Below are 20796 nucleotides of genomic sequence, written 5' to 3'. Positions count from 1 at the left end.
TTTCATCTGAACTGAATGTGACAAAGAGTAGTGGATATTTTATTGCAGATAAAGGTGTATTATCTGTGTCTTATCTGTGAGGTCTCTCCAGCATTAGAAATATGATGAAACGTACTGACACCTTGCTAAAACTTAGCTGAAAACAGCAGAGGTGTTCTGAAAAAGTCTGTTTTGTGAACTACTGATTTTCTTTGCTGAAAGTATACTAACAATGATTCTCTTACTGGATGATTTGTCTGCAGACTAACCTCAGCATTCAGGTTGTCAGCTAGGCTGCCCAGGAACTGACTCTCAATGGGATTTTGCTGGGTGAGCAGGGTGAGGTAATGACTCAGCTTGTCGTGGGTAGTGATGATGGTGCCCTCTCCGTACTTGTCAAATTGAGGTCGACCCGCTCGGCCAAAAATCTGCATGACGTCCAAAATTCCCAGGTCCACAAAGGCACCGCGCTTTGCATCGTAGATTTGAGTTCCCTGTTGGACACGGAGCAGTGAAGTTGTCTTAAAATGTATAAATGAATCTGAGACTAGACTAGATTTACACATTAAATCTATCGAGCTAGTTTAAGTCCTTTAATTATTTAGCTCACTGTACAATTAAATTTATTATTTCTGTACAGAAATGTAATTCATGAGGAATAAAAAAAAGCAGCTTAGGGTATTTGGTAGCCTAAAATTAAAGTTTCATCCAGGCTAGTTCTGAGGGTATACAGCTTATAATTATCTTGACAGATCAGTGACAAAAACTAAATAAAAATAAAGAACCTTAATGATAACTGCATGGGCTGGCAGGTTCACTCCCCAGGCTAAAGTGGCAGTGCAGACCAGAACTTTCAGGTGGCCTTTAGAGAATGAGTTCTCCATGAGGCTACGGTCAGACCGCAGCATGCCAGCATGGTGGATCCCAAAGCCTTCTGGGAACATTTCCTTCATCTGCTTGTTTCTGGAGTGTTGGATCTAGAACACATAATAAGATCACAGAATAAGATCAGAACAAAAACAGCAGGGAGAATACGCAAAGAAATCAGGTTGTCAACAAATCTATATCTAAACTTAAAATACAGCAGAAAAACTGCTTTATTACACTGAGAGTTTTGGTAAATGGCCTGTAAATGGCCTGACAACGATTTTGGGTGAAAACGGAAGAATTTTGTTGCGTTTGTAGTGTACATTTACACAAAACCACCGAGAGAATGTTTTCTCTAACAACAGCACAGATTGAAAACGGGTTCCAGAGTGCGATGTTTCTGAAACATATCGATGTCTGTTGTTGTGTAAACAAAGAAAATTGATTTTTTTTTTCCCCAGAGAATCCCCAGCTCATGCATATTATGACGCAAAACATAGCTGCTTCCTACAGAAGAAGAAACTACTCACAATGCTGGTGTTACTGTTTCCCCATCAGATACGGTTCCCTCAGCGTCTCTTCACCGCTCCGCACCGCCCAGGTGGCAAAATACAGGCTGCTTGTTCAGCGCTCTTATCTAGAGAACTATGGACCAGGACCAGCTCCAGACGAGTTTAACAGCGCAGAGGAGGGATTGACTTTTTTTTTTTTTTGGGGGGGGCAAAATGAGTCTACGTAGCTGAACATAGCCAACATCAGTAGCATACAGGCTACTTGTTAACAAGCTTAAGGTGTTGTATTGATATTAGCTAGTCATTGCTTAGCTATCCAACATTTTTACTCAAATGAGTCAGTTTGGGGGAAAAAAACTGTGCAAAATCATTTGCGTTTTGCTGGTTTGCTGCCATGATTCTAACACACACCTGCGCAGCTCTGTGCAGCAGCAGCAGGTCTACTTCGCTCCCGCACAGGATGAGAGTCTCAGCGTTCATGTTGCGTCTGAAGGTGGCTCGGAAAAACAGGTTACCACATGTTAACAACGGATTAAACTGTTTTAACTGCTGAAAAAGGTGACAGAGGACACGAATATGGGAAGTGTGGAAGCCCCTACTGTATCAAATTGATATAGGAATAACAGAGGGTTGGCCATTCTAAGGTAAAAACAACAAACAGCTTCCAGTCCATGGGGGGGCACGGCTGACTCTGTGAACGGGCAATGTCCCCCATGCCCGCCCATGCCGCCGGGCCCGCTAAGGACACCGTGAAAGCTCAAACAAGATGTTTCAGCAAAGTTCTCACTTTTTCCAACTGCATGCGCCCTAATCAGACGCACACAGTGCGTGTTTTCTCCCAATCTATGGGAGAACCGTACCTGATGGGGAAACGCGAATCCACGTGCCTTCAAGTAGAACTTTTTTTAAACACATGCGCACTTCGTTTCCAGGTACCTAGCATCAACTAGTGGCGTGGCAAGAGCATTGCACGTCTTCGATGTGTAGGTACCGTTACTGTGTAAACCAGAAGTTCCCAAACTGTGGGGCGCACTATGGGGGGGGGGGGCACCGTGCCATTGCACGGGGGGTGCGGGAAGCAGTCTGGATAATAAAAAACAAAAAAAACATGAACGCTGTATGCGCTCGGTTTTTATCAGTGGTGGGAAGTAACGAAATATACGTACTTCATTACTGTACTTAAGTACAATTTTCGTGTATCTGTACTCTACTTAAGTAGATTTAATAATGGATACTTTCTACTTTTACTCCACTACATTTTACAGTAAGTATCTGTACTTTCTACTTCACTATATTTCTACAAAACTGTCGCGTTACTCGTTACATCCAAGTCGCATTGCGCTTCCTTTCCGTTAAAATGTGAAGTTCAGGGACTTAAGGTGGTGCCGTAAAATCCAAGCAATAACGTGACTTACGTGTCTGTTGTCACCCATGCCTACACCTTTACTTGCATGCTGAGTTCTAGACATGCGCAGTGGTTTCCTCTGAGCGGGAGAAGATGTCTGTCTAATCGTCAGTAATATAGTAGAGCTGCACAAATCATAACATATGGCGACATGTAAAATCAGCAGCGCTTTGCTTTCTCAGACGGTGGGGACTTCGTCCAACTTTTAGCGTCACTTAGAAGGAAAGCTTAAAGAAAAGTAAGATCTGTGGACGGGATGCTAGCAAAGCTAGCTGTACTGACCGAGACACACATGTTGCACAAGTTGCCACTCATGTGCTGACTTATTGTGTGGAGGTGTTGACTGAGGTGTTATATGGGACAACGCTGTGACCAAAGTTTGCATTAATATGACATTCAGGAACGATCCGATTCTTCTGGACGGATCTTTACTGATTAAATTTATTTCAGCTCTAAATATTTAATATCTAGGTGTTTTATGGAAATATGGATCTTTCAGATCAATTTGAGAAGCAATTTTGATAGGTAAAACTTAATTTTTTGTGACCCATAGCGCGGGATGCTGATCTTGACTAGGTCTTGGGTAGGTGATCTTGACTACAACTCTGCTATGTGGCTCCTTAGTTCCATGTCCTCCCCCACCCACCTTCTTTCCATCCCTTTCTGTTGGATTTCTTTAAAAGTAAATGCCGCTAGTGGTAAAAAAGTGAAGTTCATGCCATGTTAGGATAGGAGACAAGATGTTTCCATTCCTGAAATTATGATGCATAGAATCACATATCTAAGTCTAAACTATGTTACAGAGAGTAAACATAATAAAAAACATGCTTTATCTGTGGCTTTGTAATATATTACAATATTATAATATGTTCCCCCCAATATTGGGGGGGACATATTCGTCCCCCCAATAATTTCACCTCAGTTGCGAAGAATTTTAAAATCTTCCACTCGCATGCTTTTATTTTGAAGGCGCACAACAGCGCATTCAGCAGAGCGCTTCCTCCCCCTCCCCCCTCTGAACGGCTCAGAGTAAAGGCAGCAGCAGACGAGTCAGAGAAACTCGGTTTGAATGAGGTAAACGATCTGCCAGGAATTTTGCCATGAATATCGCTCGTTTATAACATCTTGTCAGTTTATTTTCATATATAGAACTAAAATTTTTTGGTTAAGCTGTTTTAATTCTGCAATAGTCACATGTCCAAAATGTTACTGCTAACTTTGTTTAAAAGTTAGCTAGTCTAGTCACAATGAGACTGAAAAAGCAGCGAAATGAGCCTTTTTATTATTTAAAGTGCGCAACACCTGATCATACTCGACCACTTAACGTGTATTTATATATTCTATTCTATTATATTATTTAGGAGAACAGCAGTGCTAGAATGATGTTGAAGAAAGGCGAAGAAGCTCTGGTGAGGTCTTCATTTAGTTTATTGAAATATGTATGAACTGCTTTTAATTTTTAAATAAGCTAAATTATTTTATTATGAGAGGAGCAGATCAGGCATAGGAGAGCCAGGTGGAGTTTCAGAGTGTGAAGATATAAAAATTATATTAATTATCTAAAAAATTACATTAATTACAGGAGACAATAAGAAAAGTGCTTGAGGAGAGGTTTAAAAATAAATTGGTGAAAATTTTTGCGACAAAGTAAATAGAGTTGAGATGTATAATAATGTATACATCTGAAAATGAAGTCGTTTAAATTCTCATTCTGTATGATAAAAACATACTTTTTATATTTAGTTCACATTCTGACATTACTGTACATCACTGTAGTGTCTGTTGTAAATCCATGAATCCCTGCAGGAGCATCAGGCTGCAGAGAGTCAGAGGAGGCAGAGACAGAAACACATAACTAGATATTTTAGTTAAATGTTTGCGGCTAAAAATGACAGGAGAATAAAAACATTTAGGCTTTTTGCTTCAGTGTTTTTTATGGCTCATGTTTGGTAAGTTACTGAATGCAGAGCTGGAATAGAGACTGAGTTATCAGTGAGGAGCTAAAGGTCTGTTAGATGTGAAAAGTATCATTTTTATTTATTTTCTAGATCAAATTGTTGCACTGATGTAGAGAGTTGTTCAAGAACAAAACTTGCTGTTTAGATTTTATTTTTGTTGGTCAAACTGCTGCATTGAGTTTAAAACTGCCGAGTCCTATTTTATTTGTTTTTTACTTTGGTTTTAGAAAGAAGTAGAACCAGTTCAATTGCAAGTCAATTTATTTTAGTGCATTTTGACCAATAATCAAATGTCTTTTGACCAATAAGATATATCAGAATCTGGTAGCCTGTCTGTGCTACCATAGTAGCACAGCTTGCTAGTTGTGAGGCAAATGAGGCAAGTGTTCATCCTGGAATCTTGATTATTGGATTGTAAATAGTAACATGTTAGAATACTTGTTACTGAAACCAGGGTCAGATTAGAGTAATGCATTACTGATGTGTTGATGGCATAATTGTTTGACATTTCTGCTCAAAATATTTATTGATTTGTCAGGTTTCCGATATGCGTCCCCCCCAATGACAGACTCGTTCCTACGCCCTTGACAGGGAGTCTCTAGGAATCCACTCCCCACCCCATTCGGTCACACACATCGTTCAACCAGACAGCTATTTGTAAGCCATGGGGGGGGAGAGGGGCAGAAATAGTTTGGAAATGACAATGATCCAAGTCTGAGGATTCCAAAGTACTTTGCACTACAAATCAAATAGGCTGTATAAAACAAATTTTATTGTGCTTCTGTATGATAAAGCTGTTTATAAAGTGTCTTGATCAAGGACACCAAAGAAAAAGTGACTGAGATGGATGGAGTAGGGTTCGAATTGGCCCAAACCTCCTGAGCCACTGCCAATGATATAACTGATAGTGTTAAATTAACCACATATAGGTAATACGCAGTTCTTTTGGTCCTCCAAACGTTATGAATATTATGGCCTCCAAATAGTTCCATTTTGGTCTCATTTGACCCTACTATGTTCTCCAAGTATTTTATAAGCAGAGGAAATTAAAAGTAGAGAAAACAAAATGTACATGAGACAAGGCCTCAGCCATGGCCAACAACACATAAGAGCAGTCCTTTACTTGTCGTGCTGATTTTGTGTCTTTGCTTACCTAACTGACATGACCGATATTTTCTAAAGCTAAAGTGCAGAGGTTTTCTGAGTCTAGTCCATCCATCCATCCATCCATCCATCCATCCATCCATCCATCCATTTTCTTCCGCTTATCCGGGGTCGGGTCGCGGGGGCAGCAGCTTCAGAAGGGAGGCCCAGACTTCCCTCTCCCCAGCCACTTCTTCCAGCTCCTCCGGGGGAATCCCAAGGCGTTCCCAGGCCAGCCGAGAGACATAATCACTCCAGTGTGTCCTGGGTCTTCCCCGAGGCCTACTCCCAGTGGGACGTGCCCGGAACACCTCACCAGGGAGGCGTCCAGACCAGATGCCCGAGCCTCAACTGGCTCCTCTCAACGTGGAGGAGCAGCGGCTCTACTCTGAGTCCCTCCCGGATGAGTCTAGTCCAGTGTTTCTCAACTATTTTCTGTCATGCCCTCTCTAGGGATCATAATTTTTTTCACGCCTCTCTAGTGCCCTTCCCTCCCCAGAATTAAAATACTATTGCGAATCTGTTCATATTTGATAATTCATCTGTACAATCTACTGGCTCCAGCATTGTATGACCTTTTTTATCAAAACCGCTGTTTTATTGTTCTAAGTCTCAAAATAATTTCCAAAATCAGTTTATTAAGTGAATCAGAATAAAGTCGTAATTTTATGATAACTTTTCACCATACTGCACTAAATTCTAGAATACTGAGGGTTTTGTAAGGTTATAGTTAGTATTGATTTAACAAATGAGTACATATTAAAAGTTTTAGCACATCAGAGGCAAATTTTCAGGCCCTTTGAAACGATTGTTTAAACAACTTTTTATCTAGCAGAAAGAACCAGATTTGCTGAGCGGGTCACGTTACAAATAATTTTATCAGAGCTTTCTAATTTAATGACTTTCTTCCGGAAATATTGCGTCTTTATTCTGCCCATATTTAAAGTATTCTGATAATACAACTTTGTTCTCCGCAGTATTTTGACTGTGTTCTTGTATTTGAAAATAAAAATCTCTTAGCCTGGCCATAAAATCTGTCATACTTGCTTTACTGACCACTGCTGCCGTATTTCTTTTCACTATCAAACTTCTCCATCTCTCATATGGAACCTCCTTGGGGACATGTGGAATTTTTTTTTTCTTTTGCATATCCTCACAAAAGGTTTTGCGTTCTATCGCAATGATGTACTGATCAGTCAATGCGGATTAATTAAATGCTGTAAGCCTATGGTGGCAATTGTACTTTCTGCCATAATAGAAGGCTTTTGTGAGGGTTTTCCATATATGTTAATATCTCATTGTGAAATATTTGAAGTTTTCTATCTTTTTCTTTAGGATAGAAATGCAACACAAACCTGATATAAACAGAAACTTTCCATAAGTAGGAAAGAAAAAAAAATACATCCAAACTATTTGGACTATTTCTGTGTTAATATCGCGGGGTAATAAGTCATCTGACAGTTTTGATTGTATTTCTATTGTGTTGTTAGTCTGAATGGTTTATAGCAGTGGTTCACAAACTTTTTCTGGACCCCCCTAAAGTTTACAAATAGCTGTCCAGTTCAATAACATTTGGGGAGTGGGGGGTGTTTGTACGTAGCTGAACATGGTAGTCTACATGCCATTTGTTAAGCTTAAGGTGATATATTGATATGAACTAGTCATCTTTTAGCTAGCATTACCTGCATTACTCAACTCAGTCAGTTAGGTTGGGGGAGAAACTGAAAAGTTCTATAAGTTTTGCTAGTTGGCTGCCATGATTCTAACACACACCTGCGTAGCTCTGTACAGCAGCTGCAGGTCAGTGAAGGAGACCTGTTTACACCCAGCACGAGTGTGTAGCGCTCATGTTGCGTTTAAAGGCGGCTTGGAAAAACAGGTTACCATATGTTAACGGATTACACAGTTTTAACTGCTGATAAAAGCGACAGAGGACACAGATATGGGAAGTGTGGAAGCCCCTACTGTATCAAATTGACATAGGAATAACAGAGAGTTGGCCATTCAGGTAAAAACCCAGCACAAACAGCGTTCATGGTTTTTTTGTTTTCATCCAGAAAACTTTCCGCGCCCCCACTGCAATGGCACGACGCCCCCCGTAGGGGGCGCGCCCCACAGTGCAGTTCTATCTCAACCTTACACAAACAGACATAAACATGCAGTGAATAAATCGATTTTCAATCAGTTTTTTGCACCAGAGTTAAGCATAAGCACTGAGGCTCTTTATATATGTATATATTTGAAATTTTAAATTGACACTTGTGACTGTATAAAAATTGACCAGCAAATATTGCAGTAAGCATATTGTGAGGTAACGCAAGAGAATTTTTTTTCCCATGTCTTCTAGAGGGCTCCGTACTCCTCTATGACTTTAGCTATATTTCAAAACATCCGCGCTTGCATACTTAGCTACGTTTTTGTTGTTTTTTTCCCCCTCTGCTCTTTTACAATAATGCTGTGTAGATACTTCTAATGGCTTGAACAGACAGCCTGTTGATTAGTTTGAACACTGCTGCCACCTAGTGACTGAAGGCCTGTTTACCAATTAAGCATGAATAAAGACAATTATAAAGTCCTGCTTGTCATACTCCCCCTGAAAACTTCACCACTATTTGAGAAGTACTGGTCTAGTGCCAGAGACATGTTTGGGCTGTTACTGTTTTGTTAAATGTAACAGAATAAAAAATAATTTAAACAAAAGTCCAACAGTGAAGAGTAGCTGTCGATTCACACAGCACCTAGAACTCAGAAACCACACACAACTAGACACATGTGGTGTGGGGGATGGAGATGTATGCTTTGACTGACAGAAGGCCTGTGACCTCACTGGGCTTAAGGTGAGTCCTCATCACAGAGGACTCTCTCTCTCCAGGCACCTAAATGGAGTGCGGAGCCCTGCAATCCTCTTCACTACAAACAGACAGCCCATTATTGTCAGCAGCTGTCTGTCTCACCCACACTGAGGCAGTGTTTGACTTGCAGCCAATGTCTGCATTTGTATGCAAAACCTGGACAAAAGTAGGAGTATCCAAGAGTGCAGCACGTCTGTAGTTGTAACCCACAAAGAAGTCTTTTTTTGAATATGAATGGTTTGCTTGATATGACAAAATAGTTAGAATAATATATGTTAATAAAATTATTGCTAATTATTTGGCATTATTGCTGCTTCCGATTATATGTATATATTTTCACTGAAATTAAATCTGCCTTAATTGTTTTTTTTCCCATGACATAAAATTTTAAAACAAGATATCAGTTTTCTGATATCATTGGGTGGAAAGGAAGCCTTTAAAGTTCATTTCAAGGAGTGATAAACCGTTATTGATATTTAACTTGCTTATCTGACAAAACCAGACTTAAAAGTCAAAGGGATTAAGGAGCATAACAAACAATTTGAAACACCCACATGAAGCCCCCTTCATTTGATAAGAGGACGTATCTCAATTCAACAAAACAAAAAAAAGCTATTTTCATAAATCCAACTTTTAATCAGAGTTCATATACTCAAAGCAAGGAAATATTACATGATAAAAATAATAGCTTTTAACAATTTTAAATTCAAAAGTGTTGTTAGCCCCCCTCACAGTAGCTGTAAAACATATAACCAAAACATTTTTATTGAAACTATTTTATGAAATTTGTCACTCTCTACGCACTGCTGTTCCCCTGGAGTATAAATATGATGTGACAAGGTCAACACTAGTCAACACTACTGAGGCTTTAGCTGTAACTATATACCTAGGTCAGATAAAACTTTTATGCCCTGTTTCCACTGAGCATTATGGCATGGGTCACTGTGGATCGCTATTTCGTCTGTTGCTATTGTGAAAGCGGCCTGTACAATTGACCTCCTTGGGCCCCCTTTGGTTGTTGGTCCATAGAACAATGGTACAGTAGGGTTAGGTTGGAGCAACTGGTGTCAAATAACCCCTGTTGATTAGGGGACAGAAAGAAACAATAGTGCCTCACGTTTGTCATTGCACTAGTATAGCGCCACATTAGGCGTTTAGGGTTTTACCTCGGCTGCCAGTTAGAGTCCAACTGGCAGTGGAAAAGCTCACCTGAATAAGCCGGAGCATAACATAGTGTACCAAACTGATCGCTGAAGAAAAAGCTTGTTAATCAACCATCAATTGAAATCATGTGTGTTAAAGCAGGGAAATACCTAAAACATGCAGGACAGTGTGCCTTGAGGACCAGGGTTGAAAAACACTGGTGTAATGCATCACTGCATCCAATTTCATTGATCTTCAGATGACAGCTTCTCTGTGAAGGCTGATCAATTGAACAAGCATTTGAAACTCAATCTAACCATTTAGTGATTTGAAATAGTGTCACCTATGGAAATTTCTACATTGATGGAACCCTAGAATTTTAACAGAACCAGTTTCTCAGACCCAACACCTGTTTCCTCTGTAGTAATATTGACATGTGTAAGAGGGAAGAAGGAAAAAAAAAATCAGCAACTCCGCTAAATTGGATTACAGCAAATCCTTATTAAGATGCTTTTTTTAAAAAATCCTTTTGCTGACTAGAACTTCAACAGATATGGGTCCAGGAGGAAATAGCAGGAGAGATTATATTGCTCCCATTAACCGATCACAGTCCCAGGAGAAAAAAATAATTAAGCTAGTTAACATGGATATGTTGAAAACCATTAGGCACCTTATTACACCATGTGTAATAAGGTGCCATGCATTCTATTTTCATCACAAGAATCTGGTGCTAAGCAGGGGTCAGCTTTCATGTTACAAAACAGCCAAGGTCGGCTGGTTGACATGTTCACAGAAAAAGGCAAAGGCAGGTGCATGTCTGATGGAAGCAGAGTAATAAGAGGCTGAATCACTGTGGCACAAATAATGACAGAACAGCTTAAAAGCAGATTCAGTTCATCATTAATGGCTTCACTTTGAATGCATAAGACTTGTATTAAGCATGGTTCAGATCAGAATATTTAGAACAGATTGAGTTTAAAAGTTGTGGTAAAAGAGCAACACAGGGTGAGCTACAAACAAAGCAATAAGTCATTTCACTCTTTACTCTTAGCAAAAGTCCTATATTAGCTCTACCAACTGAAAATCTGATGCATATAGATGGCAGTGAATGTTGTTGGCATTCTTATATATCCCTTGGTGCACTGACTTATTCGGATGGAAATCCCATAAAAATGATGCAACAGTACAAAAAATATTCCTGCCAAGCTGTCAGAAGGCATATGTCTGAAAAGCAGGGCAAACTCATGCCTGGTGGGGCCCTCAGGGCCAGGGTGCACACACTAGTGCTGAGATATGTGTGAGCTAGAAAAGATAGCTAATTGAAATGCTACCACCGAGGTTCTGCTTTGAGGTGTCAGAGCAAATTACAGCCATGCTTCCAGCCTCTAATCTGAGGTGAGTTAAGGCTGATGTCTGCAGTGCAATGACTGGATTTGAGATGGCAGCGACCTAAGCTTCTGATCAGGTCTCATTATGTGGTGCCGCTTGCAGTCTCTCCTGCTGCACACTTTGCTTGGTCCAGAGAAAGCCAGCTGCTCTTTCCACTCACATTCTGTTATGACTTTGACTTTGGATAAAACATCAACAAACAGCTAGGCTTACATTAATTATTCCTCAAGTATTAATGCAAAATAAACTTTATGATAACACCTAGCTTTACATTTCTAACAATTTCTGCAATTAAACTCTTCAATTTCTCGCTGGAGCCTGGAACAACAAGATGGGAACAAGAGTGAAACAGAAACAGATGAACTATCGGTTAGGGCTGTTAATGGATTTAAAAGAACAAAAACAAAAACAAAAAAATACAATTTAAGTTAAGTATTTGATGAATGGGGGCTGTGTGTCAGATGGGAAATACAATTTCCCTGAGCGAAATCCCAAGGGGATTAATAAAGTTTCCATCTGTCTGTCTAAATGAGAATTGTTGTGAAAAACAGTATATGACTAGCATAAAAACTTTCAGAGGCTACTAACATCTGGCAAATGTTGTATGCCATCAACACTGAGTCTCGGAGCATCAGAAATATCTATCTGCTTGTTAAGCTGTGCCACAGTAGCTTGTTGCTCGTCTCACTTAGTGGCTCTTGATGGTCCTAATGTCTATTGCTCTGAAGGTAGGCCGTTGTAGTTGGAAAGGCAGGAGTGAGAAGGAAGAATGAGTCCCCACTTCTACCTACTCCACTCTACATTTTCATTACAATCAGCCCTTTTCTCTGAATAGGCCATTGTACTGCAGTGCCATTACTGAGAATTATTTGCTAAACACAGAAAATCATTATTAGCGCTGCAAAACTGCTTAATCAGTTTTTACAATATGTAGTTCCTTCTGTCTGTAGATGTGATATGGTTCATCTGATGATCAGGTCAATTTTCAACATATATAATAAGCTAAAGAACATGAGAAAAATTGGTATCTGTAGAAAGTCTGAATTCTACATATTTTTATTAATCCACAAGGAGATTAACAGAATCAGATTTTTTTTCTTCAAAATAGTCAAATGTCAGACAAAACCAATTAAAGCTGCAAGCAGCATCGAAAGGCCCTTATAGCTCAGAGCAAGATTGGTAGTTTTCTAAAATACCATGATTTTGTAAATAATGACAATTTAATGCAAAGTTGGCATTTTTAATGGACTTTCAATGCAACTTTTAGAGGAACTTTGCATTAAAAGTGCCATTACTTACTGAATGACACTTTATGACAACTGTCATAAACATTCATAAAGACTTCTTTATGTTCATGAGAGGTGTTATGTCATGGTTATGACAGTGTCATGTCAGTCTTATTCACACCCCTCCAAATATAGTGTTGCCAAAACTGTTTTGAGTCTAAATGAGCTACATGGTCCAGGTTTGATTTCAGTTTGTTGAAAAATTGATTGACCATTGAGTCACAGGAAGCAGCTAAGTGTCACTGAACATGATGTCATTTTGATTAGGTCACAGGGGTCAAATAAGGAATTTTCAAAGTAAAACATTATACTTCCTGTTGTCAATGGGCAAGGCTTTTGATCTCATAATTTGACCAATGAATAGGGGATCAGGTGGGGATCAATCTCAGAAGGTTTTGTGTCTCAGTGAGTTTCCATGTAGGAGATATAAGATTTCCAAGTTTCACAGTGAGATGTCAAACTTTGCACTGCAAAAAGTCCCCTTTCAAAAACAAGAAAAAAAAGTACAAAAATAGGGTATAATTTTCTCAAAATAAGAAAAATTATCTGCCAACAGAACAAGAAAATTTATCTTGTCAAGATTTTCTAAAACAAGAAAAAATATCTTACCAAGATAAACCTACAATATCTTAAAATTAGTGTATTTTTACTTAAAACAAGCCAATTTTACTTATACGAGTAAGATATATTATCTTATTTTAAGAAAAATTATCTCAAGTAAAGAAAATGTTACTTGACACTGAATTTCTTAAAATAGCGTAAAATTTTCTTATTTTAAGAAAAATGTTCTATGTATTAAGAAAATAAATCTCATATATTCTATTTGTATTAGTAAAATTGGCTTGTTTTAAGTAAAAATACACTAATTTTAAGATTATGAGGACTGGCCAAAAGATCCTTGTATTCAAGTGTGACCTGGATTTCTAAGTAGGTAAAGCTCTGATTTATGACCCTAAAACATGTGCAATGGGCAACTGTTAGCTAAAACATTAACCAGGAACAATTCACTCTTGCTAAAGTTTGGCTTATAGCCTGACAGTTGACCAAATCTACAGTGGTAAGAAGAGCAGGAAAAGAAATCCATAAAAGTTAATACCCATAATAGATCTGAGCACAATTGCGAGGGGTTCAACTCCATCCATCCATTTTCTATACACCCTTGTCCCTTAGTGGGGTCGGGAGGGTTGCTGGTGCCTATCTAGAGCCAACATTCTGGGCGAGAGGCAGGGTACACCCTGGACAGGTTGCCAGTCTGTTGCAGAGGGGTTCAACTGTTAATATAACGGATTCAATGGGCAGCCCTGACACGTTGAGCGATTGAGACAAACTTCCAGAAAATTGTAAAACAGCCAAAACACAGACTTCCTTTAATCTGGACTAAAAACCCAGATTAAAGGAACAAATCTGGGTTTTTAAGTTTCTTTTGAAACATTACGAATGAAACATTGGTAACATTTTATTTGAAGGGGGGTGAATAAGACTGACATGTCACTTTCATAAACATGACATAACACCTGTCATGAACATGAATAAGCCTTCATGAATATTTATGACTGTTGTCATAAAGTGTCATTCGGTAAATTATGACACTTTTAATACAAAGTTGACATTATTCAAAATGTCTTTGTTATGACAACTTGACATTAATTAAGAAATCATTACTGTTTAAACTAAAGTTACCTAAAGTGCAATCGGTAATACTTTTAGAACAAATTTATATCAGTAATGATTTAGTAGTAATGTCCAGTTTGGCAGAAAAAACATGCATGCACATTCAGTTCAATGAAGACACCCAGATTGACAAACAGCTCCAAGCATCCTGGGAACTTTAGTCCCTGGGAATCACAAATGAGAAGCCAGAAAGCCCAGAAGATCTGGAAGTGTTGCAACGGTTTGAGGAAACTTCCACTTTTAAGGATGGACGTTAAAAAGTGGAGTTCCCATGGCAACAAACATACTACCCCCCTCCAAGACAACTACCACATTGCAAAAGACTGATGAGTTTGAAAAGAAAACTAAAGAAAGATGTGCTGTACAACAGATACCATGAAGTAGTAGAGAACTACTTAAAGGAAGGAATGGTTGAGGAGGTGCCAAGAGAGGAAATTGTTGCAAGCAGTGTGACACACTATTTGCCACATCAAGCAGTGATGAGAAGACAAGGCAACAACACTAAGGGTTTTGTTTGATGCTTCTTCTGGATGGAAGCCCATCCCTGAATGACTCTCTCATAACAGGCCCTAATCTAAACCCAGACCTGATGAATGTTCAGGCTACATCATATTGCCAACATTAAAAGGGCATTTCTGCAAATATTGCCATCAGAGAAATTTCCGTGGTTCTCAGATGACACAGATGAACATTTGCTTATGTTCAGAATGACAAGAGTGGTGTTTGGAGCTTCATCAAGCCCATTCTTACTAGCAGCTACTATAAGAAAACATCTGAGACAATACCAGTCAAAAGAACCAGAAGCGGTAGAAACCATCAACTCATCTCTCTATGTAGACAACTTAATTTTAAGTTAAAGTGAGTTGAAAGAGGCCTTCACAGTGACTACCACAACAAATAACACTATGTCTGCTGACGGAATGGAGCTATGTAAATGAATAACGAACTCGGCTAAGCTCAAAGAAATACGGCAAGGAAATTCAATGGATTGCACTACACACAAGGGTGAAAGTAATTTTAAATTCTTGGGGGTACTATGACAAAAGTGTGTGTGTGTGTATATATATATATATATATATATATATGTATATACACACACACACACACACTTGTCATACAAGTGTGTATATATACACACTTATATGATTACATTTTTGCAAAGCAATAAAGGCTGTGTAACTCTCATAGTACCTCCAAGAACTTAAAACAACTTTCACCCCTGGCTAAATCCAATGCACCTAGCACTGCAGAGGACGAGCACTAGTCAAGGTCAGGATGTACAACTTCAATTTCCTCCTCCTGTCCATCCTTTGGAGAATCTGGACTCTGTCACCATTCTTAAACACCAGGGCGAGGGATTGGAAGACGGATATTACTCCATTCAAAATGAACAGGAACATTCTTGTGGGTTTGATGGCTCCCTTATTTCAGCTGGCACAAAATGACAACTACAGACCTCAGTGTGATTCATAATCACAAAATGATCCTGTTGAATGTCGACAATTCACTTTTTTCTCAACTCATCATCTTTAGGGAATGAAAAGAAACAAGTAGAGTTGCATCACATTGAACTGTACACTTTGGAACGCAACAGTGGTAGCATAATAAGTTATCCTCTCTTTTTTGGGATGAAATCTAGGAGTGTGATGTCCATGTAGTTGCCCTGTCTGCCAATCCAGGGGAACTACCTCCAATATCCACACAATATTGCAAAGTAGTGTCAGCCAAAAAACAACCCCAGGACATCAAGAACTTGAAGGAATCTCAGGTGAATCTCATCTACCACCGGGCCTTCCCACCACCGCAGACCATGGAGGTGGTGGTAAGGCCACCACCATGTTATTAGAATGGGTTATCAGAATTGTGCTGATCATTCCACAAAATGTTTTGTTCTTAAAATCCTAACTTAGATGGTGATCAAAATGTGTTAACATGCTGGAGTGATTACCTACAAGATACAAGATTTTTCTACATGGAAACATAAATGTAGATACACAGTATTGTGAACTACCTTGGGGGTATTGTGAAAAATATGTTCTTTTTTGCTTTTAAATAATATATTTTGCTGATATCAAAGATAAAAACAAATATATTGGGCTATGTTGCATTGCTTTGTTTTAGCAGCCAGATTTAGCATTGCAGGGTCCTAAAAATATGTCTGCAATTTTCCAATCTCCTTTGTAGAATTATTGCATTTTTAAAAAACTAACTGACCTGTGATGTAACTGAGTTTTACACATAAAGCTAAACAAAATTTAAAAAAGAGGAGAAATAAGCTTAACTTCAACTTACATGAAAACAAAAAATAATGCAATTGTGCAAATTAAAGTGCAGCAAGGATGCAAACCAGAGCTGCTTGAAAACAGGATTCGGCAAAGTCGAGCTGAGAATATCAGGGGCAAAAGTCTGCATCTTTCTGCATTCATAGTTTAACAACAAACATAAATGAGGTGTTTGTGACTGACAATACTACTGTTTTTACTTTTGACTTGAAGACAGACAAGTTTTTTGTTGTAGATCATGGTTAGTGGCACACTTCAATGTTTTAACACTGATGAGCAGGAAATGAAAGAAGAAAATGGAAGTGCAACTGTTTGCAATAACATGATAACATGCAAGACTGCTCCCTGAGGGCATGAGACTCCAGATGAGCTGTCGTGCCAGAACAGTCAGGCAGGATGGAGGAGTACTTAACACTTCACACAATTTTCTTTACACTCTCCCACCATCTTACAAAAAGCCTTTGTCTAATTATGAAAATATGTTTTGTAGTACAGTAGGTGTGTTTGTCACTCCTGTTTCAAGCAGCCATTGAGGTGTGGCTTATTTGTGGTTGATCAGCGCTTTGAGGAGGGAGTTTGGACAGATGACATATTGTCATAAACTCAAGCAGTAAGAGGACAGGCAGTGGACTTGAGCTGTAAAAATAGCATCAAATGAAAAGAAACCATGACATTAACAAGCCTTGTCTGTTGATGTGCAGAGTCCCTGGGGGCTTCCAACTCAGAGGCATCAGTGGATCTTTAAAAAACACATGAAAGCTGCTCTTCAAAAAAGACCAGAGATTCAAAGAATTGAAGAGAATGATGTCCACAACAGCAAAATTCTCATCAGTTTAAATCTCTGTAGCTTCATATCATCACTGCTAAAAACTGATTTTTTAATAGAAAATACTCTATGCTATGCCATGCATGCTCTGTTTAAAGCCTCTTAGAAGGTGTGAGGTGAAGCTTTAAAGCTCTCTAAAAACAGAGACAGACCTATAAAACAATGTGCACCACACCTATGGGACCACAAGGTGTCTCTTATCATCCACTGAAAATCTGCCCATCTCTCTTTGAGTTTGTGTTGAAGGGTGTGGAGATAGTTGAGGAGAAGAGGGTGGATTGTTTAAGTCAAAGCAAGCAAAATTAAAGAGTGCCTGTGAGAAGTTTGTCCAGATGCTTCCCAAATGCAAGTCATATTCTGAAACCAATTCCAAACACACTTTAAGTGCCTTTAAGTCAGACAACATGGTTAATTTAGTTTATTCTTACAACTCTATAAAATCATTTTAGTATTTGGATGAAGCAAGAGGGACACCTTAGGAAATAAATTAATTCAATAAATAACATCTGATTATTATTTCATCATATATTTGAGTGGGTGTATCCTAATGCATTCCCACTGCTCCTTAAGCAGAGCTATAATGTAACTAAAGTTTTGTGATAACAGCCAAAAGTGCATCTGCCAGGTCTGTGATGTCATCATGGAGGAGTGGAATGCATTCCAATGGCAATCTGTGAAGTGCATCTACTAAATATTGACTTATAGGAGGTGAATATTTACCTATTTCATATTTAATATAATTTTAAATGATTTTTGGAAGAAATCAGTTTTCTCTTTGATACAATTTTTAAATTGCTTTTGTAAAAGAAAAGAAGAAAAAAAAGCCATTTTCTTTAAAATCATGATAAATTTATAAAATGAATAAAGATGATTAAACATCCAAGTATACTTTTGGAAATGCAATTTTATCAGTAAATAAAAGGACACAAGTGTACTAATAATTATGGGGCAGGACTGTTCTTTTGAATGTAAAAACAAATAATGTACCGACTTCAAGGTAAACAGTAAGAAGGAACCACAAGCAAAGATATATTTCTGGAAACATTGGTGGAAGGAGAGCTTTTAGTCTGCATGGAGCTAGAGACTGCAGCTATGAGAGCCCTACTGCACATAATGGAAGCCTGTCCAATCTGCTGAAGTTACAGTGGAAGACGTGGTGATGACAGTGATGCAGTTATTCCAGCTGTGCAGCCCCACTACGTCCCTTACCAATTGCTGCATTGATTAGGGACGTAGATCAGAACCCTTTGCTGATCGAATCCTCAGCGTCTGAAATCATCTCTAGGGTGGGTGGGGGAGTGGAGCGGAACGGTAGGGCCTGTCCTCCCGTTTGAGAGCACAACCAAGTGAAGGGTTGGGTAAGGCGTCTTGCCCAACAAAGGCGTGAGTATTGAGAGTGCCAGTTTTGGTATTCACACAGATCCTTGATGGTGCCGAGAGTCAGGAATGCCCCCTGCCGGCGGACCAGATCTACGAAGCGTTTCATGAGAGATGGGAAGTCGGAGGGCAGTTCCACAGGCTCGGGGAGTTAGTCTCCGACAACTGGGAGTTCTACAAACCCATCCGGTCTGCAGAGGTGATGGAAAGCCTAACCAAAATGGAAAACGGCACAGCCCCAACCCCAGACAGGATCAGCAAAAAGGGTTTGCTGAACTGGGATCCTCAGGGTGAGCAACTGGCGCAGCTACTCACAACGTGGTTGGTCAGTGGAATCATTCCCCGGGCCTTCAAGGAAGGCAAAACGACATTGCTACCGAAGTTCATTGATCCCCCATGGCTGTGGTGCCATGAAATTTTGTGGGTTCAGTGGAGCTCGTGATGGTTATAATCATCTTGTGTAGCACTGGGATGACACGTGACGGCCATGTTCAAGCCGGAAAGCAGGTTGCGGACAAGCTCGCCTCAGTAGCCCTTTCAGGTATCCCCTCAGTCTGGGGTCTGCAGAAAGTGGGTTGGTAGGTTGCCAGCAACATAAATGACAAAGAAAGAGAAGTTTGCTGGAACATTTGTGTTCCTGCCTTGTTCCTGCTGGTGTGAAACACAAGTGTGTGAAAGACTCTCACAGCATGTAAAAAAAAGTGTGAGGTATTACTTAAATCATTTCTGTCTGACCAAGCCTCATTCTGGTCAGTTGCAGAACTTAAGTGCTATGTGTAACAACACATAGCACTTATGTGTTGTTACACATAGCACTTAAGTTCTGCAACTGACAGACTAACATTATAAGCAATGGATTGTGTTGAGAAAAATTATTATTTTGAGTGTTTAAAACAGTTTAAACCTTTTTAGAACGAATTTCTTAAGTTTGAACAGGTTTGTGTTAGTGATTTAAAACCCGAAGAACTATAGGATCTGCAGGAGAGCTTCAGCTCAGACCCCTGGGGTCTTATCATTAAAGACAGGAGGTCATAAATTAACATATGCAGGAAGGTGGAGGACAGTATCACTTGAATTACTGTGAGAAAGGGAACTTTGGTCGGTTCACGTAACCAGGACAAGAAGTCTTCCAAACTAACATCTGACATGGTGCAAAAACTGAATATAACATAAAATGTTTTAAATCACTAACATTTAATTTGTAAGACATTTTTCTTAGTTATTAATAACATGTTTTGACTAAAAATTCTATTATCTTGTTTTAGAATTAATTTAGTTAATGATGAATGTATTTGAAATTGTATTATTTCTGACTATATTAGAATCACATGAAAATGTTTTGTTTAGTATTAGAAAATACTTAGGTTTATGGTGAATGAATGTCTTAAGTCTTATTTGTTTCTAATTCCTAATTAGAAACAGGAATTGTACTTCATTATTTTCTGTTTATTATCTATTGCTTTTGGTTTGATATCAGAACTAAACTTTGGAGATGCTGAGTGCAGAATAACAAATTGGGTTTTTGGAGAACTTTTCATTGAATTAAAATACAGTATTAAAGGTTTGTTCCTGGCAGAGCAGAAGAGAAACCAGAATTTCACAGCTACCTGTGAGGTTCCTGCATCCGTTTCTCTTTGCCCAGATGGCTGTAGAGCCACAGGAGGCCGGATACTGTTAAGAAAATAAATTTAAAATAAGTTAGTTTTAGAATTTATCATGACTTGATTGAAATACCATAATTATAGTTTTAAAATTTATAACATATTCTGACCTATTGATATATTTTACTGTAGTTAAAGCAGATTGTTTGCCAAGATCTTCTGATCTGCTCTTTGTCTGTTGGGAAACAATCAGTAGGAAGTTCTAGCCTTTCACACTGATCTGTGAAAACCATAAACCACCATGAATTCGGAGAGTCTGCTTCTACCTTATTTAACAAAAGGTGTTTGATCTTGCGACCAAACTGCGGGACTTTTTCTAAAATTTAAAAGGGCCAGAGATGCCTTCCAATTGGTCAAGTAGAGATACGCCTTATTTGAATACATTAAGAGGAAAACACACCTACAGGTATAAAGTTTGTGCACAAGGGAAACAATTCAGAAAAAA

At 38.9% G+C, this 20796-nt stretch overlaps 1 protein-coding gene across 4 annotated transcripts in view; it reads right to left on the bottom strand.

The window, feature by feature from the left end:
• The window catches only part of ascc3 (activating signal cointegrator 1 complex subunit 3), a 368031-nt gene that overhangs the window by 125455 nt on the left and 221780 nt on the right, over positions 1-20796 (bottom strand). For 3 of the 4 annotated variants that reach the window (XM_008432857.3, XM_008432855.2, XM_008432856.3), the window contains 2 exons: positions 765-956; positions 249-473 (listed from right to left, as the gene is read on the bottom strand). The exons of the other annotated variant lie outside the window; for it this stretch is intronic. In XM_008432857.3, coding sequence (XP_008431079.2) covers positions 249-473; positions 765-956 — 417 coding nt within the window. The remainder of the gene's footprint in view (positions 1-248; positions 474-764; positions 957-20796) is intronic. 4 annotated transcript variants of the gene reach the window in all.

The sequence above is a fragment of the Poecilia reticulata genome, chromosome 16, assembly GCF_904066995.2.
Source record: "Poecilia reticulata chromosome 16, P_reticulata-male-v2, whole genome shotgun sequence".
In the NCBI taxonomy this organism is placed as follows: domain Eukaryota; kingdom Metazoa; phylum Chordata; class Actinopteri; order Cyprinodontiformes; family Poeciliidae; genus Poecilia; species Poecilia reticulata.
Note: the sequence above shows the minus strand (reverse complement) of the source record. Positions and strands in the feature narration are given on the sequence as shown.